The sequence below is a fragment of the Gossypium hirsutum genome, chromosome A11, assembly GCF_007990345.1.
Source record: "Gossypium hirsutum isolate 1008001.06 chromosome A11, Gossypium_hirsutum_v2.1, whole genome shotgun sequence".
Taxonomy (NCBI): domain Eukaryota; kingdom Viridiplantae; phylum Streptophyta; class Magnoliopsida; order Malvales; family Malvaceae; genus Gossypium; species Gossypium hirsutum.
The window spans coordinates 35,454,548-35,474,564 of record NC_053434.1 but is presented as its reverse complement, the minus strand read 5'-3'; the positions used below and the strand labels follow the sequence as shown (position 1 = coordinate 35,474,564).

At 35.5% G+C, this 20,017-nt stretch overlaps 4 protein-coding genes across 7 annotated transcripts; 2 read left to right on the top strand and 2 right to left on the bottom strand.

Annotated features, from left to right (window-relative positions):
* The first annotated feature begins 228 nt into the window (after positions 1-228).
* Positions 229-732, top strand: LOC107960097 (uncharacterized). Its single transcript, XM_016896309.1, has one exon. The coding sequence runs from the start codon at positions 229-231 to the stop codon at positions 730-732; it is 504 nt and encodes a 167-aa protein (XP_016751798.1).
* A 572-nt stretch (positions 733-1,304) lies between these two features.
* On the bottom strand, positions 1,305-3,064 carry LOC121210002 (serine/threonine-protein phosphatase 7 long form homolog). The gene is made up of 4 exons (XM_041082061.1): positions 3,005-3,064; positions 2,179-2,894; positions 2,006-2,087; positions 1,305-1,916 (listed from the first exon to the last, which is right to left on the bottom strand). The coding sequence occupies exons 1-4, from the start codon at positions 3,062-3,064 to the stop codon at positions 1,305-1,307; spliced, it is 1,470 nt and encodes a 489-aa protein (XP_040937995.1).
* Positions 3,065-6,224: 3,160 nt separating this feature from the next.
* Positions 6,225-8,947, top strand: LOC107901595 (probable inactive receptor kinase At5g67200). The gene is made up of 2 exons (XM_016827662.2): positions 6,225-7,792; positions 8,280-8,947. Exons 1-2 carry the CDS (start codon positions 6,370-6,372, stop codon positions 8,840-8,842), a joined length of 1,986 nt encoding a protein of 661 aa, XP_016683151.1. The 5' UTR covers positions 6,225-6,369; the 3' UTR covers positions 8,843-8,947.
* Positions 8,923-19,768, bottom strand: LOC107901576 (kinesin-like protein KIN-4A). 4 transcript variants are annotated; one of them, XM_016827634.2, is made up of 26 exons: positions 19,033-19,768; positions 18,328-18,474; positions 18,073-18,222; positions 17,651-17,904; positions 17,287-17,471; positions 17,083-17,207; positions 16,500-16,536; positions 15,735-15,826; positions 15,475-15,582; positions 15,272-15,385; positions 14,993-15,086; positions 14,688-14,800; positions 14,172-14,270; positions 13,982-14,095; positions 13,756-13,872; positions 13,577-13,657; positions 12,980-13,051; positions 12,401-12,494; positions 12,293-12,324; positions 11,829-11,926; positions 11,650-11,748; positions 11,279-11,500; positions 10,716-10,878; positions 10,063-10,218; positions 9,697-9,984; positions 8,923-9,315 (listed from the first exon to the last, which is right to left on the bottom strand). In XM_016827634.2, the coding sequence occupies exons 1-25, from the start codon at positions 19,147-19,149 to the stop codon at positions 9,772-9,774; spliced, it is 3,096 nt and encodes a 1,031-aa protein (XP_016683123.1). In that variant the 5' UTR covers positions 19,150-19,768; the 3' UTR covers positions 8,923-9,315; positions 9,697-9,771. The 4 variants fall into 4 exon arrangements, with proteins under 4 accessions (XP_016683123.1, XP_016683131.1, XP_016683139.1 ...); XM_016827642.2 differs by lacking the exon at positions 8,923-9,315 and adding an exon at positions 9,322-9,536 and having other exon boundaries at positions 19,033-19,701; XM_016827650.2 differs by lacking the exons at positions 8,923-9,315; positions 9,697-9,984 and having other exon boundaries at positions 10,068-10,218; positions 10,716-10,865; positions 19,033-19,710.
* Between the last annotated feature and the right edge of the window lie 249 nt (positions 19,769-20,017).

The following is a 20,017-nucleotide window of genomic DNA, read 5'->3' as shown; positions in this document are numbered from 1 at the left end:
GGCTTTCATTATGGTCAAATGACCACAAACTTAGTGGAGAGGGTCAACGCTGTGTTGTTGAAAACACGACATCTTTCTATTTCATCTGTCTTTTCGGCTACATTTTATAGGTTGGCAACCTTGATGCCAAAAATGGGTCAGCAACAAGTCAACCAAATAGAGGCGGGATACGTGTTTGTCGAAGATGTCAATGATGCAATGGTTGCAAACCGTCGGATGGTGAGGTCGATGAATGTAGAAATATATTCACGACGCCATGAAACATTTCGTGTTACAGAGACCATCGGTCGCCGACCCGGTATACCACCTAAGTCCTATGGAGTTGATCTCCGTAACAGACGGTGTGATTGCAGGAGGTTCCAAACACTTCATTATCCATGTGCGCATGTTGTGGCAGCGTGTGCTAAGGTGAACCTTAATATTGAACAATTTGTCGATGATGTGTACATACTCGAGCGCATGTTACGTGTCTGGGAAAATGAGTTCCCCGTACTGTCTGATTTGTTTACGTGGGAGGTACCTCCGACGACTTTCGAACTTGTCCCAGACAGAGGGCTACGCAGGAATCCGAGAGGTCGTCTGCAATCATCCAGAATTCGTAATGAGATGGACATTAGGGAGAAATCCGATGGTAAGCGTTGTGGATTTTGCAGGTTAGCTGGTCATAATCGGAGTAAATGCCCGCAGCGAAACTATCATATTGGACAATCGTCACGATCGGGTAGGAATTGAGCTATGTTGTAATGTATTTAGTTTATATAAAAAAATTATATTGTAAAGTTTGTTCCAATTAGATTAATGTTGTAATGTATTTAATTTATATTACAATACTAAGCTTGTTAAGTTTTAGTGTTTTAATGTTCAAAATGTCCAAATTAATCTAATTTACGTTATGGTCAAATTTTGTTACAATTTTCAAAGTTCCAATTAATCTAATTAAATATATAGAAAGAAATACAAACTTTTTAATAACAAAACCCAATAAACCCCTAAAGTTGATGGTTAGATGGTGTGGTCCTAGGGGTATACCTATTCGGAGGTCGACGTTCACGTTGTGGGTGATCGCGACGACCAACGTCCTCTTCAGTCACAGGTGAGGGTGTCTGATACATGGAAGAAAAATCATATGGCTCGAATGGCATTAATGAACTTGAGCCGGGAGGAGTGCCATGCTGCAGCGGATACATCCCAGGAGGAGTTGAGTACTGCGGTGGATATGGGCCGAGGCTAGTGCTGTACTGAGGGGGATACAGGCCGAGAGAAGTGTTGTGCTGCGATTAAGACGACTCAAAGATATCAAAACCTTAATGGTATCCGCCCCCTGACGAGCCCGGGAAATAGTCGTTGTTTGGGAAATCCGGATGATAAGAAGTATCAGCCGAATGTGAATGTGATTGCTCAGACTCGGCCTCAGGTTGTGCCTCGAGCTCCACCTCTCGCTCGGGGTCGAGATCTGGCTGTGGGTCGGGCTCTATATCGGCCACTGGCTCGTATACCCCAGGTCGCTGCACGTGCGAGGGGACTACAGTCGACTGGGCACCAAGTAAATATGGCTTTCCCATACTAAAGTACCATTGCATGTACTCTGGCGATGGTTGCAAATTGGAAGACATATCCATCCGAGGTCTTCGACCCATCCGATTATCCCACATCGCAATATATCTCCGGTGCACAACCCCCCAATGCATTCCATGTTTCCCTCTCTTGTTGATGCCGTGAACCTTCCCCACCTCCTTTGGCAGATCCGGGATATACTGGATGCAACCAAACTGTCGTGGTACTCTATCCCCATGGTACCACTCGACTACATTGAAACTGATAATTTGTGTGTTAGTACACCACAATTGAGAATGAATGTAGGTAGAAGATGGTGTAACGGCCACAATTTCTAGTCTACGATATGACATCCAAATAAACTGCACGATTCATACCATGGTTAAAATTTCACACGGTTTAAGTAAGATATATAAAGTAATTACATGTCGCGAATATTGGAATAGCTTACCCTTTCTCCGGCATGTTGCTCAATCAACAAACGATATATCGGGACAGTGTATGACCTCCCGATACCTGGATAAATACTCCATCTACAAAAACAAATTTCAAATAAATATAGTATCGCTAGAATAGTATCATTATAAAGATACTATCAATTAATAATAAGTTAAATTTTATCACTTGTTAACTAGTGGATATACGTATGGCTGGTGACTAACCGATGCCAAGAATGACATCCGATAAAGAGCCCATGACTGCAACAATATAAGGCATCCGCCTATGTCTGCAGCATGAGGCTTTGTCGTCTGACAAAGCTCACGATACAACATAGCCAGAACTGCGGAGCCCCAGCTATACGAGCGAACATTATACAAATCAGTTAATAGAGGTAAATACATGAGATGAACCCTGTTGTTGTTCGCATCGGGCATCAATACACCCCCTATAATATGCATAATGTACGCTCGAGCTGCGCACATCAACTTTTCTTTAGTGGCATTATCTGGTAAATGCTGAAAATTTGCTTTCAACCATGTAAATTTCAAACCCGATAAATTGGACTCATCATCGCCGGGCGAGGCTCCTAGGAGGCTATAACAAAGTGCAGCCGGCTTAGCTATCGCACTTACGCCCGTTACCGAACTCTCGTCGATTGGGAGCCTAAGTTGCAGTGCAACATCCTCCAGAGTGACAGTGCACTCCCCACACGACAAATGAAAAGTGTGGGTCTCCGGGCGCCAACGCTCAACCAATACGGATATTAAATCGTACCGCAAATCAAACGTCCGGATCAATGCTGCTGACCCGAATCCAGCTAGCTCCAAGTACGGCATCAGTCGTGCATCTGGGGAATATCCTAAACCATTCACCCGGCCCCTTAATACGCGGTACGATTCCTGACAATGTTAAATTGCAGAAAAAAAGTTATAATAACATAATTTATTTCCGTAAATTACATAAATCTTTTTTTAATGGAACTTCTGAGTAACAAATAACAATATATTACCGTTTTATTAACGGTGTCAGCTATGTGAGGATCTTCCTTAATCAATGAAGCCGTTGCCATACCTGCAATTTCAAAATAAATTTCGGTTATTAATTTCAATGTTTGATGGATTTTAAATATTTGTCAAAATAACTAAATTTTATATATTGCTGTTAATTACAAAAAAAATACCAAACCATTTTTCCGACAGCATATTTTTTTCCATACTACATTAAAAAAAATAAATATACCCAATTCAAATACAAATATTTTTATTATTATTTTAAAATGATAACAAGTAAAATATTTTGGTTTAAATTATAATATATATAATATACCCGGCATGTAGTTCAATATATTTTGGTATTTATTTTATTTTCGGATTTTATTTTTTAAAATATATTATTTTTGTATTTTATTTTTATATTATTTTAGTACATAATGTTTCAAATGTATTATTTTTGTATTTTTTATATTAATTTAATAAAAAACTCTGATTTTAGCCGTTTGTTTTTTATTTTATTTTCGGATTTTACTTTTTAAAATATACTATTTTCGTATTTTATTTTTTATATTATTTTAGTACATAATGTTTCAAATGTATTATTTTAGTTTTTTTATATTAATTTAATAAAAAACTCTGATTTTGGCCGTTTATTTTTTATTTTATTTTCGGATTTTATTTTTTAAAATATACTATTTTCGTATTTTATTTTTTTATATTATTTTAGTATATAATGTTTTAAATGTATTATTTTAGTTTTTTTATATTAATTTAGAAAAAAAACTCTAATTTTGGCCCTTTTTATTTTTATTTTCGGATTTTAATTTTTAAAATATACTATTTTCGTATTTTATTTTTTATATTATTTTAGTACATAATGTTTCATGTATTATTTTAGTTTTTTTATATTAATTTAGTAAAAATCTGTGATTTTGGCCCTTTTTTTATTTTGTTTTCGGATTTTATTTTTTAAAATATACTATTTTCATATTTTATTTTTTTATATTATTTTAGTACATAATATTTCAAATGTATTATTTTATTTTTTATATTAATTTAGAAAAAAACTCTGATTTTGTCCCTTTTTTATTTTTATTTTCGGATTTTATTTTTTAAAATATATTATTTTCGTATTTTGTTTTTTTATATTATTTTAGTACATAATGTTTCATGTATTATTTTATTATTTTATATTAATTTAGTAAAAATCTGTGACTTTGGCCTTTTTTTATTTTGTTTTCCTGAATTTTATTTTTTAAAATATACTATTTTCGTATTTTATTTTTTATATTATTTTAGTACATAATGTTTCAAATGTATTATTTTAGTTTTTTTATATTAATTTAGTAAAAAACTCTGATTTTGGCCGTTAGTTTTTATTTTATTTTCGGATTTTATTTTTCAAAATATACTATTTTCCTATTTTATTTTTTTATTATTTTAGTACATAATATTTCATATGTATTATTTTAGTATATTTATATTAATTTAGTAAAAAACTCTAAATTTGGCCTTTTTTATTTTATTTTCGGATTTTTTAAAATATACTATTAAGCTATTCTTTTAATATTTTTATACTATTTTTGTAAAAAAACTCATCACATAAAAAAAATCAAAATATAACATGCCAAATAAAATTAATAAAAAATATATCTAATTAACCTAAAACACACTTATCAAATAAATTAAATAAAATAATAATAAAATATTTTTTGTACATAACATAGATAGGATTTTTTACTTCAATAAAAATTAAAAATAAATTATGAATATATATAAAAAATAAAATAAATACAAACATACCTTAATATCTCTTTTTAACCAAAATATACCTTACAAAAAATTAAATTTAAAAATTAAATCAAAATCAATAAACAATAATAACATTAACAATTAATATAAATCATTTATTTCCTTAAATTAACAATTAAAAATTATTTCCTTAAAAAAAATATTACCTTTTTTTCCTTCCCTCTCTCTTCTTCTTCTTCTCCTTCTCTTTTTCTCTCTTTTTTCTTCCCTCACGAATGCCGCCTCCTCCTCCTCCTCCTCCTCTTCCTCCTCCTCCTCCTTCTTCTTCTTCACTCACGCACACAAAGAAATTGGGGACCATTTTAAGGTCCCCAAACACATAATAAAACAAAAGAAAAGGCAGTGAGGAGTCCCGTCGGTGCAGAGCAGTGACTGGTGCTGCCTGTGGGGTACCCTCCACCGGTGCCGCCTGTTGGGTATCCTCCACCCTTATTTTATTATTTTTTTCGTCATATTCTTTTTTTTAACCTGCAAATGTGTCAGAAATGTTTGGATTTGAGGGTGGTGACGCCTATGCACCACCCTCCATCACTTGCAATGGCCTATTTTCGTATATGATTTTAAGGGCATCCTATTTTAGTTTTTTTTTCATATTATTATAGTAAAAATCTCCTAGTTTAGGTTGAATTTTGATATTTTTTTATTAAAAAAATAGATAAATTAGAATTGTACCCGTTTTTAAAATTATAAATTGATAAAATATAAAAAAAATGGACTCACATAAAAAGGAAACAAATTTATTCATCTATTAAACAAAATAAATAAAATACAATCTCATAACATTCTCTAATTATTTGGATTAATTGGGTTAAATAATTGAGGCACCATCAGCTTGTATGAATCATGAGACGTCTAAGCTTAGCTGGCTGTGTTTGAAATGTTGATAAGCGTTGCAACGTGAGGATCTTAGGGTCTCTGCTCTGCCCCACTCACGGGCTACTCTATATTCTAAGCCTAACCAATTAGAGTTTGACTAATGTTTGACTTCCATCCCTCCTTACATTTCACATGACTAATATTTGTCTCCTCTCCTCCTTGGTTTTATTTATTTACTCAACTGAGTTTTCCATGCAGTCACCTATGTCTTCGCGCCTCTATTTACCATTTCAAGTTAAGGAATCCTTTTATATTTGGGTTAAACCACAATCTCGATAATTATTTTTAAATTATTTTTATTTAAATTTAATCTTTAAATTTAATAATTATTCTTATATTAGTGTATGAAATTTATGATTTTCAAATATTAATTTGGTAAAAAAAAGTTGAAAACCCAATAAAAATATAGTTGTTAAATTTAAAATCTAACTTAAATAAAAATAAATTCAAATAATTATCAAATTCAAGAAAAAAATAAAAAGAGAAAAATTATAAAATTGAAACCCAAAAAGAAAAGAAGGAATGGTAAATGGGATTTTAGTGGGGTTAAATAGAAGAAATAAAATGGAAAAGTTGAAATGAGTGGGGAATGGGAAGTAATAACTAATAAATAATAAAGGTCCAAAAAAACAAGCATCAAAAGTCCTCCAAGTCTCCCCACAGCTTCACGTGACTCTTACAAATATAATGGTTAATGGGGGAAACAAAAGCGATGGCACAAACAGGAGGAACGATGCCCCAAACCATCCCCATACCTTTCCTTCTTCTCTTCTTCTTCCTTACTTGTTTCTCTGAGCCTATAACTTACCCTCCCCAGACCAACTTAATGTTGCCATCCGACGCCGTTTCCATCCTCTCCTTCAAATCCAAAGCCGACCTCCATAACAAGCTTCTTTACGTTCTCAACGAGCGTTTCGACTACTGTCAATGGCGAGGCGTCAATTGCATTCAAGGCCGCGTCGTCCGCTTTCTCCTCCCCAATTTCGGCCTCTTTGGCACTTTTCCCGCCAACTCCCTCTCCCGTCTCGACCAGCTCCGTGTTCTCAGTCTCCATAACAACTCCCTCTCCGGTCCCATCCCCGACTTGTCCTCTCTTTACAACCTTAAGTCCCTGTTTCTCGGCCGCAACCATTTCTCTGGAACCTTCCCTTCTCCCATCTTGTTTCTTCATAGATTAACCTCCCTCGATCTTTCTTACAATGAATTGACTGGTCCCCTTCCAGTTAACTTAACCACATTGGACCGGTTAAACATCCTCCGCCTTGAGTGGAACCGGTTTAACGGAACGGTCCCGCCTTTAAACCAACCCTTCCTACTCATCTTCAACGTTTCAGGCAACAATCTTACTGGAAAAATACCGGTCACGCCCACTTTATCCAAGTTCAATACGACGGCGTTCTCTTTGAACCCTCACCTTTGTGGGAAGATTATCAACAAAGCCTGCACTACGCGTGCACCGTTTTTCGGTTCTTCTTCAGCTTCTAGTCCGGCAGTGCAAAGCCCGAAGGCCAACTCCGGAGGGATTGTAGCTCTGCCACCGCCGCATTTACCAAAGAAGAAGCACCAGAGACCTGGGATGGTCCTTGGATTTACTGTCGGCATTGCGTTGATAATATTTTCAGTTTTGTTAGCTTTAGCTGTAGTTAAAAAGCAAGGCGGTAAAAAGAGAGTAGAGTCGAAAGAAACTAAGCCAACAACAGCTTCATCCGAGGCAACGAACTCAAAAACCCAAGTGGAAGGAGTTTCGGAGAGAAAATCAGTGATAAACGAAATTCAGAAGCTGAAAAAGAGTGGGAATTTAGTGTTTGTTGATGGGGAAGTGGAAGGGTACAGTTTAGAGCAGTTAATGAGAGCTTCAGCTGAGTTATTAGGGAGAGGTAGCATGGGGATTACGTATAAGGCAGTGATTGATGGGCAATTGATTTTGACAGTGAAGAGATTGGATGCTGGGAAAACGGCAGTAACCAGCGGTGAAGTTTTTGAACAGCATATGGATGCTGTTGGGGCGCTGAGACACCCCAATTTGGTGCCTGTTAGAGCTTATTTTCAAGCTAAAGGTGAAAGGCTTGTGATATATGATTATCAACCCAACGGAAGCGTTTCCAATCTCGTTCATGGTATGCTCTTTTTTTTTTTTTAATTATCCTTTTGTCGGGTTTTTGCTTCTGCGTTTTGTCAAGTGAGTTACCGAGTTTTATGGCATTTAGTTGCAGTTGCCCCTTGAGACTGTAGGGTTTAAAGTGGGTAAAGAGAAAACTAAAGTGGGGCCTCTGTTTCTTTATTGTTGTTTGATAATTGGTAATATTCTGGACCAATCGACCTTTGGATTCTGGATGAAGTTAAAGCTAAAATTATGGCGAAAAAGTAGTGGAAGTACTGAGAAAAATGTTTCAACTTTTTAGGCTGACACCGACAATTCCAGCGATGTTTTTTTTATCAAAAGCTTGCAATTTGTCCATTGCAGGTTTATTCAGTTTTGTATATTTGAAGCTGTTAATTTGCTAATTGAATTATTTGCAAAGGTCGGCTTAGTTAGTACCTTAGACAAAGTTTATTAGACCAATTCATTGCTTACAACAGATGCGAGACTTAATGAATGAACAGGTTCAAGATCAACTAGGGCAAAGCCACTTCATTGGACATCATGTTTAAAGATAGCAGAAGATGTTGCAGAGGGCCTTGCCTACATCCACCAAGCATCAAGGCTTTTCCATGGCAACTTGAAATCGTCCAACGTCCTCCTTGGTTCCGATTTCGAAGCTTGCCTCGCCGACTACAGCCTTGTGCTCCTTGCAGACTCTTCTTGTTTTACTGAAGATCCTGATTCTTTAGCCTATAAAGCGCCTGAGATTCGAAAATCCAGCCGCCGACTAACTCCCAAGTCGGATGTTTATGCCTTCGGTGTGTTTCTATTGGAGCTTTTGACAGGCAAACTTCCATCACGACATCCGGTGCTTGTGCCTCGGGACATGCTGGAATGGGTTAGAGCAACACGTGAAGATGATGGTGGGGAATATCACTGGCTTGGGATGCTTACTGAAGTTGCTAGTGTTTGTAGCTTGACATCTCCGGAACAACGGCCAGCAATGTGGCAGGTGTTAAAGATGATACATGAGATCAAGGAGAGTGCGATGATGGATGATAGTGCATCTTTTGGTTACTCATAACGATCACGTTTTCAGTTCTATCTTTTGGGATTTATGGTATGATCTGATGTCATCTATTTACACGTGAGATTTATATCATATATGTAAATGATCAGCAAATTTTCATATCAGCTTTTGATGAAAAATTTACGTGTTGCATCTATGGAACAAGTTTTGACAAGATTAAATATGACACACACACACATATATATACAAAAAATAAAAATGAAAAGCCAGCCATACACAATTTGGCAGGAAATTTCATTTTCATGATAACGAAGAAAAAAAACATAACAGAAATCTACCAGTACTCTTCATGAACTCAGTCAAGCAATCAGCCATTTCCAGCACCCTCAAGGCCTACCAGTTTGCCGACATGCTTCAAAATGTGATGATTTAACCCTCCCCCAAAAATTTGAAACTCAAATATTAGCTACGGTTGGTAAAAGATTATATGGCAAGCACCGACCTGTTTATGGCTATTTACAATCTGCCTGCATTGATAGACGAAAAAGAAAAATACATGAAATGGGAATTTTCAGTCGAGCATAGACATCAGATTGGCTAATCAAGAAAACAACTAAAGGACACCAGGAGGAACCACAGAAAAAGAAAATTAATTATGTTGAATTAATTAAGACAGCAAATATGTGTATTCATCCAGGAGAATGAGCTAGCTATCGATAATCTATCAACCATAGCTTGGCTGTAAATACTGCAAGGACAGAAAACAATGTAGACGAATGAACTCAATCAGTGCATAAAGTCAGGTCACTAAAGCGCAAGGTAAGTGTATCGCCCAGACCAGGGATAAGAGAATATTTAATGTTTCTTATCATGTCAAAAAACAATCAACAAACTGGGACTGGAGTTACCTGCATTTATTTTCTCGGTAAACCATGCAGACCAGTTATGCCAGTCAAGATTTATAGATGGTGAATATAAGCTTATCATATCAGTTGAATCAGAGCTTGCGCGCAAGGCCTCGATCTCATTATTGTTTCATCACTGTGTTTAATCCATTCTGAGAGTTTCCATGGCTTCTGCCACTTCCATCTGAATTGAAGTAGCCACTGGTGATGACTTCTCTTCCACCTCCAAAGTTTTCCAGTCTGTCCCATGGCCGTTTCTTTCTGCATTGACAAATGTTCCACTGGTACCATCTGCGCACATAATATCTCTACTTTCTGATCAAGCAGAAAGACAACAATCTAAAAGACCACATGCAGCAGATAATTTACCTTCCGCCTCAGATCTAGAAATGCTACTGTGTCTGTCATAGATCCATTAACAATCCCGGGTGTAAATTTCAGTAGCTTGGGGACTGGGAGTGACATTGGTAAAGGGGGGGCGCTTAAAACATCTGCAAAGTGTTTTGATGAACTGCGAGAGTTCCCCTGTGGAATTACATTTATAGTGAGAATATAAAATTAAGAGTACATTATAAAGTTGAATATTGTTGGATTCCTGAACATTTAATTTATTTCTAGTGTTATTAGTGAGTGCTTAGTTGGTCAGGAGATGACTGCTTTTTCCTTTGTCAAGATTCTTAGGATCATCCATTTGATTTATTTGAAGTGTTATTGGTGAGTACCAAGAGTTGGTGTGAAGATGATTGCTTTTTCCTTCATCAAGTTTCATAGGATCATCCAACACTCATAATTCACAGATTACTAATGGACAAAGACATGAAATTATAGGTCATTTAGAAAATCCCCACCTATGGAATTCTTGAAATATTACTAGGATTTTTGGACATGAAATTAAATATTTTCAGTCCATACATCAGTTAATGGATGTTGCATGATTTGAGCCAAGTTTGAATGACATTTTTAATTTATTAACATTAATCATTAAAAAGCAAAAATGGGAGACTACAAGATGATAATCTCACCGTAGCTGATGTAGCCAGGGCAATAACAACAGCTTGCTCCCTCATCTTTTGCTCCTTTACAAGCTCTTTTTTCTCTGCTTCACTTTTCCATAATAGAGCTGTGAGATCCTTCAATTGCTGTTTGAGGTCCTTAATCTCCAAATCATTCTCCTGCAACTGACATCTGTTCATACAAGTACCACGGAAATCAACATGCAGGTAGTAAGGTCATTGGGACTTGGGGTTAGTAAAAACATGCCTGTGTTTTCATTCTATATCCTGAATGTGCAAAAGCAGTAATCAACCCCAGTATCCATATTTTCTGTTTGTAGGTGTTTAGTGGGCATAAGGGTACATTTTTACTAGCTTCTTGTATGTGTGCAGACAGAAAATGGGAATCTAGGCATTTCCAATGTCTGAGCTAGGAATAAATCTTCAGCTGCATTTAACCATCTATATGTAACTATTTATCTCAATAAATTTTACAGATGGGCCATGTTACTTCAAGTGTGAGATAATCAATTCGACAGAAGAAAGGGCAAGTTAAAATGAAATATTATTGAGATTCTAGTTTGTATAAGCACCTTGATTCTGCGGTAGCATTAAACAGGTATTGAAGCAAGCTCTTTGCCTCACTTAATGAGTGTACTTGGTTCCATTTCCTGCGACCAACCAAACCACACTCCCGTTCTTCTGCATCTGAGAGTTGAGACACCATTGCCTTGAGTGCATTTGTAGACATGCTAAGCATGTACTCAAGTGAGGCTATTCTTTCCATTCTTGCATTTGGTGACATAGATAACAATCTAATTGATAGGAAAAGACAAGGTAAAAGGAAATCATAAGTTATCCATTATATTTACATGATGTACTTATATAGTTTTCATATGATGTACAATTAAGTTATGATCTTGCATATTCCATCATATGCAGACAAAGCAAAATGATTATGTACCTAGAATGCCCATTGTTTACTCTGTGAGGAATGTCCCCGTTCAAAGATAATTGATCCACTTCTTTTAATAAGGTTAACTCCTCTGCCAGAGCACTTTGCCTACGCAATGATTAAAGTATCACGCTTTTAGAAAGCATACAAGTACTGAGTGTAAGAGAAACAAACTGATGGGTACTTACACTTGGATCTGCTTTTCATATTCAAAACGAACTTCGCACACTTTCACCATTACTTCTAGCTCATGGTCAACCCACTTTTGCAGAGACTTTTCATTTCTCTACAGATGCATAATCAAAATTAAAAATGGCCAATATTTAGTTATGAAACTTTAACACAATAAAAAACTAGCTTAAGGTTGGATTTAGAATTGCCCATTCCTTTTGTGATCAGGTGAAAAAGAAGTTGCAAACTCAACTGTACACCATGGTTAATTTACTCTCTGTTCCATCCAAGTATATTAAGCATTTTATTTGTAACAAAAATAGTTGTTTTCCTAACTAGTTTGCTATCCTGACACTTTAATCAGGATTGGAAGCCTAACCCTCATCATTTAACTATAATATGCTGGCAGATTTCATCAGATATGGCTGACCCAGAGTAACAAATTTGTCTATGAGTAAATGCTTAATTACAAACCGTTTACCTGTCCATTTGGTGTATGTCCATTGTGATTAACTGAAAATGGTAATAAACAATTAGTATATCATACAAAAGAACCGATAACAGGTTAATTTCACAAAAAAACAATTACCTGAGTTGTCACGTACAGAACACTTGTGCGCTTCTAATAGCTCTTTCAACCTTTTGATAGCTATTGTCGCCTCTTCTGTTTTCCTTTGAAGAACCTGCAGGAAAAAGTGTGATTGTTGGTCAGAGAATAGGTAAAACCTTGACAACTCTGCCATGTCCTGTAGGTAAAGAAGTATGCCAAAAGGCATGTCCAAAAATTTCATGTATAGGGGAAATTTCCTGAGAGTCTTGACTGCATCAATCCTCAGAATTGTCTGTGATCCTTTCAAGGAATGTTTATATAACCAGACCAGGTTGATAAACTGAATGCTTTAAAGAAATTTAGACTTCGGTTCATCCTTCAAAATGCAAGGGATTAATGAATAAGACAAATGTCTAGAGGCCTACCAAGAACACAAGTATTAATGCAAGTCTGCTATATACAAGTCAGACGAGGAATGAATGAATACCTTACGGGGATGCCCAACTTAGGACTCCAAAATGGGTACACAAGGGGGTCCATATTAAAATACTTTAGAATTTAAATAAAGGTGAAATCATAAAACATCAAAGACAAGCTGTGTCCGTCATGAACTGTTACCATTTTTTGGCGTTGATTCAGGGCCTCGAGTTTATGCCTTTCATACTCATTCCTCCTTCCCTCTTTTCTAAGCTGCTCAAGAAAAGTAAAATGCTAATAGAATTATAGTATAAAAAGACAATTAGATATAAAATACAAGCATAACTAGCAGGAGCTACTTTCAGAACTTTCAGAGCAGTGGAAGAAAAAGGTCACCAGCAAAAATATAAGCATCTATTAGAAGGCGAGTTTGGTCACCCTGAAACTTTTTGGAGAAGAAAAACCCTAGTAAAACGTCCCAATAGAAAGAGGTCCAAACATAAAGTAGTTACTAAAGAAAAATATTGCTAAAAGTGGTGGATAGATGCTTGGATACAATGAGGAAGTATTATTTTGGACCCAAGCACATTTGGATACTACTTCGCCTTTCGGGAAAACTTCAACAAAATCTAGATGATAATAGCCAAGTTAATGCATACTCATTCCCTTTCTAACTCTAGTTTGTTTTCCATCATAGTTCATAACAGAGCAAAATGGTTTTTCAAGTAACCCTTCTGCATTTGAAAAGAACAAAGGGAAGAGTGGAACTAGACTTGTTGTTAATGAAAGGTTCAGCACCTGTAGCAATTCCTTCTCACGAGAGGCCTTCCACTGACGAAATTGTTCTGCCTCTTGTTTTATCTTGCGCTGCAATTGAACCTTCCAAGAAGAGAAGGCACATTTCCAAAAATAGTTAGAAATTTTAAGCTACAATGTATAGATGTAAACATGGAAATATCACGGGGTGAAAGACAAACTTTTTGAGCCTTTATGTACTGTATTTCTGCTTGCAATCGTTTTGCTGCGGCATCACTTCTTTTCTTTTGCTTTAAGAGTTCAACCTGGTTTTCCTGTTTCTTCTTGACATCAGAAATCTGAAATTGGAAAAGAGAGAACGAAGAAAAAGAGAGAGAGAACAAGATGTCAATAATCAAAAAATAATATTGTCTCGTAAAAGTTTGATGATTAGATTCACAAAGTCACCTGTGCCTCAAGTGCTTTTATTTTCTGCACATTTATCTCTTGCCTCTTTTGCCTTTGTGCATCAGAATTAGCAGCATGATTCTCAACTGCAGCTAAAAATCGATCTCTGTCTTGCTGTGGTTGTGTCATACAAATTAAGAACTAGCACAAAGGCATATTAAACAACTGAAACTGAGTAAGGTCCTATAACCTGCACAATTCTTTTTTCTTCCTCAAGTTCCATGAATTTCTTCTGGAAATGCTGCTTTAGTGCTTCAGTGTCAGCTCCTCCAACAAGTTTCATCTCAGACTGCACAAAAATAATGGCCTGGATTATTAGCCCATGAGAAGATCAATTTATTTCTGCCAGAACTCTACCAGAAAAATACAAATTTATTTTAGAAGATAGGAAAGACTTTGTAAGAGATCCAAGCTTGATGCCATTCCATGCTTTTGAACAAGACAAATGCTCCTTGTAAAACTATTTGTAAGCACAGAAAATGGTTAAAAACAGATTAAAATTCCAACGCTGTCATATCTTTTTGGAACTCCTGCTGAAAGCCTATATAGATCATAAAATGAGATTCTACCTAGGGAAAGATCAACATTTATGTTTTATAAAAATAGCATCTCGATTGGAATAATAAACATTCTCTTTCAAGATTATAATTCGTTAATTGGTAAATGAATATGTCTGTGCACAAAAACCAAAGTTTACAGCAGAAACCTCTTTCTGCTCCAAGTGCTTGTTTAACTCGTTCAATTCTCTATCCATGGTATTTTGCCGAAGTGCATGCTCTAACTCTTTAGCTACTACATCACTTTCTCCAGGTTTTTCATCTGCAGAAATTTGCAAATTCAAATTAGTAATGCTGTAGTTTTATCTTTTCTAAGAATAAGACAGAATCAAAAGGGATTTTTCAATGTCCCAGGGTAACATGGATCTTATCCGTTCCCAACATCACCAACACAAGATGGGATTGAAGATGGATTTTTCATATTAATGGCCATTTAATTAAATAAGTGATCTACCTGACACCACTTCATCCATTTGACAATAAGATGAGTCCATGCTCTGAAAGGCCCTCTTATGTACATCGCTTTTCATAAAACATGCATGGCCATCCTGAGAAACAGAACAAAAAGGATAACATAACAACCAAGCAACTTACATTTTAGAAGGTTATTTTAAGATGAAACAAACAAGAATAACATATTCAATTAGAATAAAATATTATGATCCAGTTCAAAGCATACTATAACAGATTTGCATAGAATAAAGGGAAAAGGAACCTAGACTCATCAACTTACTTGAGCGCCACTCTCACAACACTCTAGAACAGCACGTCTGCTGCAGTATTCATGAAGTTCTCGACGAAGATCCTCGTTAGTAGCCTCCAGCCATGTAATCCTTTCTTTGAGAACCTGTTAAGGTATTTTATGTGCCATTGTTGTAATATCTCCATAGAAAAATTATTCAGAAACCATTACATTGACTGATGTCAGGAAAATACCTGTACGTCTGAAGTAGGCCCTCTTACACGAGCACAAAGTTCTGCTCGTAGGTATTGTAACTGTTGACACATTTTTTGCATCTCAGTGGATATTAGATCTCTATTCACCTGTAAAATAAATGGAAAGTTGTCCAGTTACCTAAGGTGATCATTTATGATCCATAAAATTGTGCAAGGATCCAGAACTTTTAATAAAAGGAAAGGTGAGCAGTAGAATTACAACGGACTAGCAATAAGAAAAAAGCCAAGAAAACACTTACAACAGGCTTGTTCTGAATATTGCGAGCACGATTAGCATATTTTAAAGTGTTAAGACTTTCCTCTGCATTAACGTCTGCAGGACTTATACAAGCTGGAAAAAAAAATCAACGTTTTACAATGACACTTAGTAGGAAAATTAAAGAATTTAAGCAACCAAAAGCAAGATTTACAATCCTACCATTTTACCTAAAACGTGATACAAATTAGACAGAGCAAGAATGAAAAACATGATAAGAGAACTAGGAAGCAGAGTATAAAATATGGGTTTTAGAGTATATGCATTAGCAACACGTGTCTAGAAAGCACATGAAGCCTGGCAAAAGATCTGAATCCAACCATCACATCTTAGAATTTTTGAACCGTAATTAGATTGATAATAGCAAAAAACGATGCTTGACCAAAAAACCAAGAAGTAAAGGCATAAGCTAAAGAAATAGCAGGATCCAGATGAGTGCAGAGCTTATATGTAAACCCATATAGCCTCCACATTTTTGTTTCTCTTTTTTTGCAACCTGCGTATCAAACATATGAAATATCTACCAAAGATACAGAGATTATATAGTATAATTTGGGGATGATAAGATAATATGGAGCAAAACAGTTGTCAACAGAGGGGCTTACAAAAATGACTAACTGGTGCACAGATTTCATGCATTCCAGTATCAATTTTTCTGGTGAAGAAAATACGTTGTTTTTTTTTTCGCAGCAAGAAAATACATTGTTTCTTTTTTTTTAAAACAATACATTGTTATTTAGATATGTACCTATCATAACTGTTTTGCTGTTTCCACCAAGTGAATCCTGAAACACAAGCAGACCAGATCAGAAGAAAAAGGCAGAAAACAGAACTTTTGAACTTTCTTTGAAGTTCCTAAATTACAAGCCTTTTTAAAGGCTCTAATAACTTAGGCCTTTTAAAACATGTAAGATTGAGATTAATAACATAAGAACGAAGATCATGAACCAAAAACCTAGATACTGCTGTACCAAAATTCACAACAAATAAGTGTTCAGCCTCAATTTGGTAAATTAGTAGCAAAGAGAAAATAAAACAATTAGAGAGCATTACTCTTTTAAGTTTTCCAACAAAATGCTATAGCTATAATTGCGACACATACGAGTAGTGTGTCGTGAGAGTTTATCAAAGCATTTGATATATACAAAATTCAATAAGGCTGAATGATCCTTAGTTTAAGGGCCTCTCTATATATATATGTATATGAGATAATTGAGAAAGCTAGAAATTGCTTTAAACTTGCACATACTTTGAAATTATGTCAATTTTTGGACATCTCGGTATCATCAGTTCAAATTAATTCTGCATGAATCTAAAAAAATAAATCTAACCTGCAAAAGTCGAGTCAGTTTGCTATCACGGTATGGAACATGCATCCCTTCTTTACGCTTTTTCTCATTCCCAAGGGCATTGATGACATTGCCCAGTGCAAGAAGCCCTCTATTAATATGAATACCTGCTCATGAAAATAGAATAGGATATTTAACACAGCCATCGCACAAGGATGTATTAAGTTTATATGCATATATACAAACCTTTCAACCGAAGACCGTCAGAACCTGTTCTTTTTGCTCGTTCAGATCCAGCAAGGTCCACCAAATGGAGCTTCGCACATAAATACTCTTCAGACATATCTTCATCCGGAGTGTTATTAACAGCAGAAATTGATTGCGTTTTGTGCATTTGTTCTAATGTGATTGTGAAGATGGCATGGGATCGACTATTAAAACCATAAGTATGGGACACGTCATTAAATGACGGAGATTAACAGATGGGTTTCGGAATGAAATAATCCATTCCCACAAAATAGCTTGAAGTTTCAGAAATATATCAACTTATTGATTCATTTAAATATTTCTTTTGAGATGAAGTGGAGAACATCAGAAGTGGAGACTGTACCTGGACTGGTTATTCATATTTGTGCTCCCAGTTGACCGGCTTATTGATCCATGCTCCAGGCAAGTAGCCATTTCTTGCAGCGTACTAACTGCAACTTCAGTTGATCCAGCTAGTGTTATAATTCCATTTGATGATTCGCGTATTTGTAAAGGTGGCCTTCCTGGAACTGCTGTTTTCACAGCATTCCCTTTAGGAGTAACAAGTTTGCCTACAGGTTCTGAATTCAGTAAATCCCTCACCTCTTCCCTCAGGATCTTCAGATTCAAACCAGCAAATTAGGTTACTCCTCAGAAATGACATAGTATACATTGAAAAGAAACAAATAGTCTACTATATTTTCAATTCATTAAACATATTTTACAGTGACTAGAGAGAATTCCATTTCGATTTTTCAAGCAGCCAGCAGGCAACAAGTAATGTACCTCTATGAAGGAAACATGTAGCTGGAACTCTGTTTGACGCTTCAACGTTTCAATTTTCTTGAACAACTCATTCATAACTTGAGGAATCAATCCTGTCTGGCAATCATCTTTGGTAGATGTTCCCATGGTATATGTCTTCCCAGATCCTGTCTGCAATAGTTGCGCAAGTCAACCATGAACATAATTAAAGACATTTAAAAAAAAAAAAAAAGCTGATGGAACTTAGAGCAGCTCTCGTATGTCAATTCATATTACCTGACCGTATGCAAGTACAGTAGCATTGTATCCTTGGAATAAACCATCGACAAGAGGAGCAACGCATTCCTCAAACATGGAAGAGGATGGAGAACCACCATTTCCATAAACTTGATCAAATGTAAAGGAATGTGTCCCAATTTGCACCTGAACACATAGCCCAAAATTATTAAACTAATAACCTAAAAGAAATAAAAACTCCATTAAAGCTTTTAACTTTTCCCGTACTTTATAGTTGCGAAATTATTAAACCCAGTAGAACCACAGTGCATAAATATACTATACTCCAAATAAGCTTGTACTTCAGTAAATAAAATTTAAGTAAATTCAGTCTTAGATTTTTCGTGCATGCATTTAGAAGGCATGATTTTCTGATAAATTCTACCTTTCAATCCTCACTCTGCCATGGCAATAATAATAATAATAATAATAATAAAGGATTTTGGAAGAAACTTCAAATGCATCATTACACTAGATAGTGGTTTTCTTTTTTAAAACAAAAAAATATGAAAATGCTATAATAGGGTTGGATAAAAGAAGGTTTAAAAATATTATAATTAAAGAATAATAATAATAAAGTCGAAAACTAATACGAAATGAAATCATGCTTGAACTTAACAAAAAATGGCCTGACGCATACAAAAAATAAATAAATACAGAAATGTTAAAAAATGAAAAAAAAATGTAAAGCTAAAAACGGAGTACCTGAGGCTTTCCAGTAGTAACAGTAACACATTCTTTACAACCTTGAGTTCGTTCGTCGCCGATAAAAGGCCTAATATGAACGGCGACCTTCACCGAGCAATTCTCAGCTGCTTCCATTATCAACAACGACGACGGTGACGACAAAAGAAAAAAAAGAATCCAAAGCCAGAGCCTCGAAACAATATTTATTTAATTTAATTTCTCTGAGAAACAGATTATTCTCAACCGCATTCTCAATAAGCTCAGATTCGATTTGGGTTTAAAGAAAAAGGACAAAAATGGGAAGGCGGTGGTGGAGATGGTGGAAGTGGTGGCGGTTAATATAACGAATTGGAATAGAATGTATGGACAAAGACAGTTAGAAGCTATCAATATTTTCTTCTTCACTGCTCCTATAACTTCCACCCCAGCATCTTGTGTGTCCATTTTATAATCCACCCCCCCCCCCCCAAAAAAAAGAGCGAAATTCCGGAATACGCTTTGTTCAATTGTATTACATCTGCTCAAATTAGTAACAAACTCAAGAATTAAATGCATAAAAATTACGTGGGAGTGGTTTTAGATCACGAATTGGTGGCGAGAAGGATTAAACAATGACCACACTTATGGGATTTAATAGCGTAGCTGAATTGTTTGGATGGGAATCGAAGATTGTAAGATACTGAACTTTGTAAGGTTGATCATTCGTATGTGTGTGTACGTCAAACCATAGCTTTGGTTGCTGTAGTTTTAATATATCATCATAAATGTACATCCTTCCTTTATTTTGATTTCTTGATTTAAATTTTCTGTATTTCTTATTTATTTTGTTCCAAATCTATACCACTCTTTATACAAAAAATTTCAGTTAGTTTGTGTGTGTTTTTTATTATTACCCAATTTAATATATTATATTTTACAATTTTCATCTTATAATATTGTATTATCTTTTTGAGAATATTACAATTATAAATATAATACTACTAATTATATATATAAAATCAAC